Genomic DNA, 12,204 nt, shown 5'->3' on the forward strand with positions numbered 1-12,204 from the left:
TCGAAGAAGAAGTCAGTTGCCTTTGTTTGTCTGGCGTGAGATAAGCCATCTGGGCAGTTGTATTTAAGCTTGCACCCAGGAAGATTATCTCTTGAGAGGGTACTAGTTTTGATTTCTTTTCATTTACTGTGCTCCCTAGGCAAATTAGTAATCTTTTTACAAATGCCAGATGCTTCAGTACAATGTCCTTGCTCTCTGCTTGAATAAGGCAGTCGTCCAAGTAGGAATACATCTGAATTCCTCTTTGTCTGCAAAATGCAATTACTGGTGCCAGGTATTTTGTGAAAACCCTGGGCGCAGTAGATAAGCCAAAGGGCAGTGCAGAGAATTGGTAGTGCATTGGGCCAGCTATGAATCTGAGGTATCTTCTGCAAGACTGATTGGGACATGCAGGTATACCTCTTTGAGGTCCAAAGTTACGGGCCAAGCCTTCTTGCCCAGCATGGGCAGAAGCTGCTGCAGTGTCAACATTTTGAATTTTAGAACGTCCAGAAAAGTGTTTAGAATAGACAGGTCCAGTATTGGCCTCCAGGCTTTGTCCTTTCTGGGTGTGGTACTCGCTGAATAGCCCTCATGTCCATGAGAGATGAAATTTGCTTTTGTGCCTCTGCCCATTGATTGTGTGGCAGGTCTGGCATACCTTTTGTCTTTGGAAGGGTGTGAAAGTGGAACCTGTAGCCCTGAGAAACAATATTCAAGACACATTTGTCCTGGGTGATCATGTGCCAATTTTGTGATAAAAGTGCTAGCTTTCCCCCTAAGGGTGCTGCCAAAAGATAAGTGCTTGGCATTGGCAGTGAAAAGTCATTGGGACTGTTTCCTATATGGCTGTGATTTGTCTTCTCCGCTTATGGAGGTAGAAGCACCCCCATGTCTAGGCCTGTATGAGCCTTGGGGTTGAGATCTGCCTCTACGGTGTCTGTATCCGCCTCTTTGTGGCCTGTCTGACACTGGAAAGGACCAATTCTTATAAGGCCAGTTCCTGCTAAATCTGGGTGGCTGAACCTGTAAAAAATCCTTTACTGTCGGCATAGATTTCGCTTTAGCCTCAATTTTCTATAACACCTCTTCTGCCTTAACACCAAACAAAGTATCATGCTGTAATGGAGCATCCAATAATTTTGCTTTAACATGATCAGGCAGATTCTGCTCCTTTAACCAGGCATGCCTTCGAATGACAGAGCCTGTAACAGCGGCCCTGCAAAAGGCCTCCAGTGAATCAAAACCACATTGCAAAGTATGCTTTCCCACTTGTTCAGCTGCATGCAATAAATCCTGCATTTCCTTGTTTTCAGAACATTCAGAATTTGTCAACATCTTCTGTTTTAGCAGTGACATTAAGTATTGCTGATATTTAAGCATATGAAACTGACAATTTAAAGCCCTTACAGCCAAGGTAGCAGAGGTGTAAACTTTTTTCCCGCATCTGTCCAGTGCTCTAGAATACCTATCAGAGGGGACAGGGTTTTTTGCAGTGGAAGCCTTCACCCCTTTGGGACTCTGAGATATAGTTTCTGGGTCAGCAGCAGGATTTTTATACAGAAATTTATGTGAATCTGGAACACTGTAGTACCTGTCTGGCTTAACGGGTGCAGGGGGTAAAGAGTCAGGTGACAGACAGGACTCTGAAAATACATCATCTACAATGTCTAGTACAGGTGGAATAGCAAGAGGTCTGTGCTGAGGCAGTAAAAGAAAATCTCTGAGCCTTTTCTTAGATTCTGAGTAATCTTGGCTCTCCCAGTGAAAATGCTCCCTCATGGTATGCAGGGTTTCCCCAAAGAATAGTCCTCAGGAGGAGAGGCTGAAGGGATAGATTCTTCAGCATCAGAATCCTGATATGGAGGAAGAGAGTATCCCTTTTCTGAAGAGGAGTCAGATGAAATGGAAACCTGATCAAAAGAATCATATTCAGTGTCTTGCCTAGGCCTCTTATCAGGAGGGGGTTGGGAAACCCTGATCAAAGTAATTAGGTCGTCGGCCATTTTCAGCATCTGTTTCTTAGCCACGGAAGTATGTCCAGGAGAATGCTGTACTTGTTTCTTTGTCTTTAAAGCTGTTTTAGTCTTTTCCTTGGAAGCTGAGGTTGGCTTGATATATAACTGTGTAGGTCTGAAAACACCCTCAGAAGCCGATGCCTGCTCAGCGGCTCCAGACCCATCTGAGGGAATAGTTTCCGAAGGTCCAATACCTTGAGTATCCAGAGGCCTAGTTGTCTCTACGTGGGAGTCGGAGGTGGTCTGTGGCTCTAAGGTAGCGGGTGTCAGGGGTTGCGAAAGCACCTCACTGAGAACTGGCGAACTGGCGACTGGCCTAGCGGAGGCTTCATCGTCGGTTTTGGACCTCGGATGCCTGTCCTTTTCTTTTTCCTTGTGCTTTTTATGAACTCCGGTCGTCGGCTGTTCCGACAACATTATATAATTAAACCTTCAGCCAAAGTAATGAAAGGCAAAATCGTACCTACGCTTAATAGTGCGTTGGTTAAATCTAGCACAAAACCAACAACTAGCAACGTCGTGGTCAGGGCCTAGGCAAGGAATACAGTAAGAATGAAAATCCTTATGAGGTATTTGCTTCCCACAAGAAATATAATTGTTAACTTTTTCTGACATCGGTCTGGAACAAGAGAAAAGTTTCCCCAACGTGGTACTTAGCTTTATTGAAGACTTTGGATCTGAAATTCGATTTCGAAAATCTCAGGAGTCGGCCGACCGGCACTTGCGAACTGCTTTTGCTTCGGGCACCGTGCAGCAAGAAAGACTGAAGAAAATGGCGTTGGCTGCATCTTATACACCCCTGGGGCACTGACGTCAGGGAAGAGGAAGACAGTGCCAGCAGTTTCAAATGTACAGTTAGGATCTCTGGTCATTCTTTAGACCAAATTACTTCAAGGTTTTAAAAACAAGTGACTATAACATCAGGAGTGTTATACCATTGGAGTTATTTACTGCTCATAAAAATCTGTTAAGTAAAAGTACTGTCTCCTCTATCTCTCTTTCTAGACTTTTAAGATATCACATTTCATTGCAAACAAAATAATAAACGAATAGAAATGCTTTTGTCTATATAACAAAAATGAACTCAGTGGGGATATTCATTTCAATTTTACTGACAGGGTTTTCAAAAAGACAGGAATAAAGCAGTTAAAAAGTGGCTTTTCTGCTTTACTGTACAGAATCAGTGCTGGACAACTCTTAGCTGAAAGTGAGGAGTGAAATGTCAGTGTTAAATAGAAAAGTTAACCGCGTCATGGGAACGTTTCCTCTCTTCCTCTTCTCCAAATACTACCATTTAGAATTATTTTCCTGAAAGTGATATATGATGTGCATAAAGCTCTGTTTGAAAATGCACAAGTGACTGAAGGCATAATGTGGACCACAAGACATGCTAATATTTGTCATATGTTACTATCCTTATATGAGACAGTCTGAGATTTTCAAAACCACACAAGCACCTTAAAAGAATAACTTATCTAGCACAACTCAGGTGGTATATTGATAGGATACCGTTCTGCAAATTGTGACTCAGCAGAAACACAGACTTCAAGTTATCATAAACATTGCAGTATGCCTATCTGCTATTAAAATGTGTGCATCATATTAAGCATTTCACATTCTTTTTATGTACAGAACAGAAAAGAACACTTCAGCTCTCAGATCACAATGTTGTTCACTTACAGGAGGGCCTTGTGAACCAGGTAATCCTGGAAGACCTGCGAATCCTTGTTCTCCCTGGAAGTAGAAATAAATGTAGTCAATGACTGCTAATAATACATGAAAGTACTACGCTGTTAATTTACAGATAACCACAGGTATCACAACTGATATTTTCAGGTGACTGCTAACAGGTGCTATATAAAACAATCTTATTCCTTAGCAATTACTGTTGTTATTTGAGCAGAAAAATGTGGTTAAACTATATGACCTGGATAAAAAAAAACGGTGCACAGCTGTATCAGCACATAAAAGATTTCAGGACATTGGCTCTGTCTGCTGGAGGCTAACGCTGCATCTAGGATATTAACAGTTCCAAGACAAACTATAATAAGCTCACTTTTATATGCAAAACAACATTATATGTATTAACTGTGTGGTGACTAGCTGTCTGTTTCTGTGTGTCAGAAATCAGACACACCAGGCCTTTCTTGTAAAGGAAAATATGCACTTTACTAACTCAATGCAACTGTGGAACATGAAGGGGCTTTTGTGAAACCAACAAAGTTCAGCATCCTTCACTGGGTACACAGTATAACTTTTAGTTATGTACTCACCATAACTTCAGATGTTTGGGATCCATCTCGCCTACATTCTGACTGATGGGTTCGGAGCCGATCCCTCGGCTCCGACTCGGCACGCTTATGCTATAGAGCAAGACCTCTAATTGGCTGAGCTATCTTTAGCCCAGGATGCACCACCACTAATCCCCCAGATCTTGTTTGTCCGCATTCATGCACACATGCACAGCTTGTTTATATAACATTGTTAGATGTTTCAAGACGAAACAACAGGATTCGGACCTTCTGATATCCTCTGATCTCCAAGGAAGGGGGAAGGAGGGTGGGTTATTAGGAATGTAGGCGAGATGGATCCCAAACATCTGAAGTTATGGTGAGTACATAACTAAAAGATGTTATGTGATCCTATCTCGCCTACATTCTGACTGATGGGACAGCGTCCCTAGCACCTAAATCCCAGGTGGCTCATTGGAAAACACTCCTGAGCACTGTGGAACCAAATGAAGCTCGTCCTCTAGATGCCACATCTAATTTGTAGTGAGAAATGAAGGTGTGCGGAAGACCATGTAGCCGCAGCACAAATGTCACCAATAGCAAGCTTAGAATGAAATGCTACCGAAGTAGCCATAGCCCTTGTAGAATGAGCCTTGACAGAAGTGGTAAGCTCTTTGTTAGAATAAATATAAGCTTGAGTAATACAGTCCCTGATCCATTTGGCAATAGTGACCTTTGTAACAGCGTTGCCCAATTTGTTTTCTGCAAAGGATACAAACAACTGATCTGTTTTCCTTGATTGTTTGGTCCTATCTAAATAAAAACGTAACTGCCTGTGGACATCTAGTGTGTGGAAAATAAACTCCGCTTTATTGGAGTATTTTGGGAAAAAAACTGGAAGCTCTAATGATTGTTGCAAGCATAAAGTAGAACAAACTTTTGGAACAAAAGAAGGATTTGGCCTGAGGGACACCCTGTCTGTATGAAAAACCAAGTACGGGGGTTTCACTGACAAAGCTTGAAGTTCTGAAACCCTTCTGGCTGAAGTAATCGCCACTAGAAAGGCTGTCTTCAATGATAGAAACTTTAGATCACATGTAGCTGCCGGCTCAAAGGGGAAAGAAGTCAGGGCATGCAACACTATATCGAGATCCCATGGAGGTGCAGGATGAGAAATCGGAGGTCTTAGTAGAGCAGCACCTTTCAAGAAGGTCTTACACAATCTGTTGCTCATTAAAGGTGGGTCTATGGATTCATGAAAATTAGAAATTGCTGCCAATTGTACTTTGATGGCAGAAACTGAAGAGCCTTGATTGAAAAGAGAGGTCAGGAATTTGAGTACTTCTGCCATGGGAGTAGAAATGGGGTCCAGGCCCCGGAGTTGAGCCCAAATAGCAAACCTTTTCCATTTGCTAGAATACAGTTTCTTTGTAGCAGACTTTGTGAGCTGAAGATAATATGTGCACAACATCTGGATCCAGTGCATGTCTCCTGACTATCGTCGGAAGAGAAGGAGCCAGGCCGTCAACTTTAAGGTGTGTAGGGACTGGTGTAGTAGTCCCGACTGATGAATCAGTAGGTCTGGGACCTGGTCCAGGAACCATGGACCTTCCAGAGCATGTTTCCAAAGATAGGGAAACCACACTTGACGAGGCCAGTAAGGAGCAATTAAGATCATCCTGCTCCCTAAGAGGGATGCCTTTTGAATCACCCTGGGGAGGAGAGGAACTGGAGGGAAGGCATAAAGCAGGCCGGTGGGCCAAGGATGGACTAATGCATCCATGGGGCTCTTCCCCGGAGCCGGGGTTAGGGAGAAAAATTCTTTGCACTTCGCATTCAGAGGAGTCGCGAAGAGGTCGCAACACGGAACTCCCCATTCGCTGAAAATCTGCCTTGTAACTGTCATATTCAGAGACCATTCGTGAGGAGAGAGGATGGTTCTGCTCAACCTGTCGGCTATGACATTGGACTTGCCCGGAATGTGAGTAGCCACTAGGAAGCGTTTGGTCGAGACTGCCCATTCCCAAACTCTCATCGCTTCTCTGCAAAGAGGATAGGATCTGGTCCCTCCCTGTTTGTTCAGGTACCAGACCACTGACATCTTGTCTGAGTGCACAGCAATTACGCCCTGAGGGAGATAATCGTGAAGGGCTTGGAGGGACAGGAGTACTGCCCTCATTTCTAGGATGTTGATGTGAAGAGGGGTCTCTTCCAGGTGCCATTTGCCTTGGACTGACCTGCCCAGGGAATGCCCCCCCCACCCCATCTGGGAGGCGTCCGTGGTCAAAGTGGCCGCCGGAGGAGGAAGAACAAAAGGTCGTCCCTGATTCAGATTGGAGGACACTAGCCACCAGCGAAGGTCCCGTTTGCAAGATTCTGTGATCCATATGAGGTGATTGAGAGGGAGTTCCTGAAAGGACCACTGAGTTGAAAGAAGCCACTGGAGGATTCTCATGTGTAACCTTGCCAAGGGAACTAGCAGAACTGTGGCAGACATGGATCCCAATAGTTGTAGGACCATTCTGGCTGGGGCTTTGGACCTGGGGAGCAAGGCTCGAACTTGATTTTGAATGGTTTGAATTCTGTCTGCAGGTAGATAGACCCGCATCTGGTTTGAATCTATCTCTACCCCTATGAATCTTATTCTTTGAGATGGCCGCAACACAGACTTTGGCCAATTGAAGGTGATTCCAAGGGACTTGCCCAGTGATACAGTGGCTTGCAGGCTCCGTAGAAGTAGATGCTTGGAGGTGGCAGTTAGGAGCCAGTCGTCTAGGTACGGAAACACCTGGAATCCTAGACTTCTCAGGTGAGCAGTCACTACTGCCAAGCACTTGGTGAACACCCTGGGGGCTGTGGTGAGACCAAAGGGCAGCGCACGGAAGTGAAAATGACTGCCTCCTAGGCTGAAGTGCAAATGTCTCCTGGACGTTTGATGTATTCTGATATGATAATACGCGTCCTTGAGATCTATGGAGCACATCCAAACACCCTTCTCCAACAATGGGAGAATGGTTTGTAGAGTGACCATTCGGAACTTGGACTTCTTGACTGAACGGTTTAGGTTGCTTAGGTCCAAAATGGGCCTCAAGTCCCCGGTCTTTTTTGGCACCAAAAAGAATCTTGAGTAAGTCCCTAATCCGATCTGGTCTGTGGGGACCGGTTGGATGACTCCTTTTTGCAGCAGCTTTGAAATTTCTGAGGCTGCGGTATCCCATTGACTGGGTGGCGGGTCCGGGATTTTTTTGGACTGAGGGGGGGGGGGCGAGAGAATGGGATGGAGTAACCTCCGACGATAATCCGAAGCACCCAACGGTCCTGAGTGATCCCTTCCCAGGCCTTCAGGTGCTTCGAAAAACGTCCCCTGACTGGCTCCGGAGCAGCACAGCTGGGCAATCCCTCAGGGACTATGAAAGGCTGAAGAGCCACGAAAGGACTCGCGGTCTCCAGTGTTGCGAGGGCCTCTGCCGCCTCTGGGACGGCATCTTCCAGATGAATTTCCCCCTCCTCTACTTCTGGAGGGGGAACCTTCCTGCTGAGAGGGGTAAGACTTCTGAGATCTACAGAACCACATTTTCCCTCCTCTTTTAGCCTTGGGATAAGGCCGAAAGGGAGTGGAAAATTGTGCCCCTACGGCAGTCAGAGTCTTACCCTCCTGTTCACAGCGGGTAAGTGTGTCTTTTACCTTGGGTCCAAACAGGGAGGACCCATCAAAGGAAGCGTCGGCAAATGAAGACTTAAAGGCCTCCGCGAAATGACACAGGCGGAGCCAGGCTTGTCTCCGTAGAGCAATGCCTGTACCCGCCGCTCTACTCGCCTCTTCGGCCGCATACGAAATGAGCCTCATGGACGAGTTCGAAATGGACGACATTGTAGCCAGCTGAGATCCAACCGTCTGGGCCAGCTCCTCAGGCAGGTTACCTAAGAGGGTATCGGATAGCTCCTTAATCAGATCCCTCTGAAATCTCGTGAAGTGCGTCAGGTAGTTCAAGGACCTCAGAGTAAAGGCCGCTGAACTAAGGGTGCGCTTACCATACCGATCCATGCTCCTAGACTCCTTATTAGGAGGATGGACGGACGTAGAAGCCTCTGCTACATCTTGCTGGGTAGCAGATGCCACCACCATAGCATCCACAGCCACACCTTTTGTAAGGAACTCTCTGTCCGGGGGCGCCGAGAGAAATTTGTTTGGATGAGCGGGCACCGGTTCCACAGAGTCTGGGTGTTCCCACGCCCTTCGACAGATCAAATCCAAGAGCTCGTCGAAGGGTGGAGACACCCAGGAGGTGGAGGGCTGAGCCCCAAAGGCCTTCAGGAACACCGACTCATCAGCAGAGGGAGGTTTGGACTGCCAGCCGCCTCGTTGTTTTAGGGCTTCTAGGATGTCCGCAAAGGAGACATCATCCGAGGACGACTTGGGGGACCCCTCTGCATCATCGAGATCAGTGTCAGATGTCAAAGACTCGTCAGGGGAGTCAACGTGCTTCCTCTTGCACGTTCTCTTCCTGGGAGGTTCTTCCAAAGAGGCTTCAGAAGGACCTCCAGGAGGGGGAGAAACCCCAGCAGGGGTAACCTGAGGCCCAGGGGCTCCGCTGTCTACAGACAGGGGGACTGCCAACGACCCAGTCACCAAATGTAGGGAAGGAACTGGGGAAACTGTGGAGGTAGCCAATGAAGATTTGGCTAAAGCGCTCCTCATAGCCCTGAAGGCGGGACCACCAGAATCCTGGGAGGGTCCCCCCTCCGTGGCTACGACAGTGGACGGTACTCCCGCCGCCGACGCACCAAGAGGGAGACTTGGGACCGAAAGCATCAATCCCGAAGCCTCCCCCCCAGGGCCGAAGGAAGAAGTCCGTGCACTGAACTCCGACCCAAGAGCCGGAGTCGGTGCCAGGGTCGGGCCTGACCCTAACATCTCCACTGGTTCCACCAGCACCTGCTCCAATGGTGCCGAAGCTGTTGGAGGAGGAAGAACAATAGGGGAGTGGACCATCGGCTCCGAAGCCAAATGAGCTGGAGCCGAAACCATCTTTTGGAACACCGGAGACTGGAAGAGTCAAAGGAGCACCCTGTCGATGTCCGAATCAAACATCTTGGATGATCTCGAGGATACCGATCGGGCCCGAACCGATTTCTCCATCAGCTCCAAAGGGCTCGGGGACCGGCTCCGAAATGATTCAACAATTTCAAGGAAATTTCCCTCGGTGCCGATAAGGACTTCGGCTCCGAGGGGGAAGAGTCTGAGCCGATGACCCTTATCGGCTCCAGTATCAGTGGAGCCGATGAGGGTGACCCGCCTCTCGATGCCCCAGACCTCGGCTCCGAAACCAGAGGGGTCAAGGCTGGAGGCATCGAGGCAGACCGTTCCGACCTCGGCTCTGAAGTCCGTGGAGCCGATGGAGAAGTCTGCTTAGTTTTCTTAGCCGTCGGTTCCGACTGACTGGTCGGAGCTGGCGCTTTTCTCTTTTTAGAAAGAGATGGAGAGGAAGATAAAGCCTCCTCGAAGGAAGGCTTGATTAATCCTTTAAGAATTAATTTGTTTTTCCTCTCCTGGAGGACTCTGGAGGAAAACGCATGGCATACACTGCACGATTCCTGCAGATGTTTAGCGCCAAGACAATAGACGCACGAGGAGTAGTCGTCTGTTATGGACATTTTGAAGCCACACCTCGTGCACTTTTTAAACCCGGAGGGTTTATGCTCTTTAGACATAATCCTACAAAAAACAGATTAACTACAGTAAACACTAAAGGGTTAAACACAGGAACAGAATATGAAAACCACAAACTCAGTGTCAGTATTTAAACTAACGAACTTTTTTTTTTTTTTTTTTATTTTACACAAAACTGTCAGAAAGAGAAAGGGAAAAAGGGAGGGTCAAGACCCTCTAACTTAAACGGGTACTTGACCCACACACAACCACTAAAGTAGTAGTAACCACAGGTGAAGGCCCCTCTAACTTAAACGGAACCTTCTCTGACAGGAAAAAATATGAAATTTTTAACCAAACTTTAGAAAAACACTCATACACAAAGAATAGCCGTTAAAACAGCTTTTGGGTTTAAATGAAGCAAATACTGACAGGAAAAAAGCCTAATATATAGTACTTAGCCCAGCCAATGTTGAGACCATGTCCAAGCTCTGTAAGCAGCAAACGAGATCTGGGGGATTAGTGGTGGTGCATCCTGGGATAAAGATAGCTCAGCAAATTAGAGGCCTCGCTATATAGCATAAGCGTGCCGAGTCGGAGCCGAGGGATCAGCTCCGAACCCATCAGTCAGAATGTAGGCGAGATAGGATCACATAACATCAGCAGTTACCAAAATGAGATGACAATGTGCAGTTAAAAATAACACTGGTGTTCAAAGGTGAGGAAACAAAAACAATTACTTGGTGCAAATCAACATAAGTCCTTTGCACCACACTTTTGGGGATGTTACAGTGTGACAGATAAATGTCACTCTGCTTAGTATAGCATTCTGCATATTTCTAATAGAGTGCAACACTATTCAGTCTTTATGATATACTGTGTCACCACTGGGTTCATAATCAAAAAGATCCTCCATAGTGGTAGGATGACTCCATTATATGGCAGACAATTAAATATTATAACCCAAACAGCTAAGGGGCTTCTGTGTAGCACCCTTCATTTTTGTATATTTAGTACGTAGTGTACAAAAGGATGCTGTCATATCTGTGTGTACATTTTCAGTACATCTGTACTGTCTGGAGGAAGGCATCTCAGCATGCTTTGCATGCTGCCAAGGTACTCTTTGCATCTGGTACCATGGCAACACAGTAGTATGCATATTTCATGTGAAATCATTGCAAAAAACAGCATATATTTATACCGTTGTACATGTAATACAACAGAGCAATGCAGCAAGGAAAAGGAAAAAGTGCGTCAGTGATATTAGAGGCTACTGAACAGAATGTTTATGTATAGGGGAAACGAGAGAAGTTAGCCCAAAACAATGAGCATCAAACTAAAATTATGCAAACAGGGAGGTGTCTTTGGAACGGCTAGACCCTCCACAGCTGGGTGTATTGTATAGGTCAGATGGTACAGTAGATAAAGAGCATTACATGACAGGTGGGGGGAAGGGATCCTAAGAACCAGTAATGATGTATATTACATAGTAGGGGGATATACCACTAAGCTATAACAGTGCATGTTCCATTTGGTGGGATCAGTCAGAATTTAGAATAAAGTCTACTATGTTGTCACCAAGATGTATATTAACATATTAATGGTACACATAATGTGCTTACAGGATAAAGCCTGTAAGCCAGAGGTAATGCCGGGCAAACATGTACAGTTAAACATGTAATTTACTTTTTTCTCTCTCTTCTCTCTTGCTCATCTGCAATTAAGAGTACTGATCTCATGGCTGAGGAAATTGTGACAGTTATTTTTTAAAATGAAAATAAGGGATTGTCTTCTGAAGTGTATTGGATCTCCATACTTGCTATATTCTCCTGTGAATTTAAGAAACAAAGTTGAAAAACTACTATCTGTCTCTTCATAGATGTAATTATCATAATCTCTAATGGACTTAATCATTTGAATATCAGTAAGACACTAGAGTGAAGTCAAGGGAAGGAAACAGAAATGAAAACATAAAAGAAATTCCTATTATCACAGAAATGATTTGATTAAGATATTGTTCCTGAAACGAGATTGCTATGACAAGTAAATAACTGGTATCCCCACTTGTTTTCCCCAGTATCAGGAGAGTGATGTCGTATGATGACCACTGATGGCTGGGGAAAAAACAATGTATAGAACTCTGTACTAAAGATGCTATGGGAGAAGACAAAATGATGATGCTATCTTGACTTGTCTATGTGGTGTATCCAACTGGAAATGGTATCTATCTGAAGATTATTTATCAGTTAATCTACATTATCATAGTTAGGGTTAGTATTTCTGAAGCCAGAGTTATTCATGGTACTTGGGCATCTGCAGAGTTGGG

At 45.5% G+C, this 12,204-nt stretch overlaps 1 protein-coding gene across 4 annotated transcripts in view; it reads right to left on the reverse strand.

Annotated features, from left to right (window-relative positions):
- COL4A5 (collagen type IV alpha 5 chain) overlaps positions 1 to 12,204 on the reverse strand; it is a 3,591,008-nt gene that overhangs the window by 2,415,836 nt on the left and 1,162,968 nt on the right. For all 4 annotated transcript variants that reach the window (XM_044057208.1, XM_044057205.1, XM_044057207.1 and 1 more), the window contains exon 8: positions 3,678 to 3,731. In XM_044057208.1, coding sequence (XP_043913143.1) covers positions 3,678 to 3,731 — 54 coding nt within the window. The remainder of the gene's footprint in view (positions 1 to 3,677; positions 3,732 to 12,204) is intronic.

Source organism: Protopterus annectens, chromosome 15.part0 (genome assembly GCF_019279795.1).
Source record: "Protopterus annectens isolate FY-2018-M chromosome 15.part0, PAN1.0, whole genome shotgun sequence".
In the NCBI taxonomy this organism is placed as follows: domain Eukaryota; kingdom Metazoa; phylum Chordata; order Ceratodontiformes; family Protopteridae; genus Protopterus; species Protopterus annectens.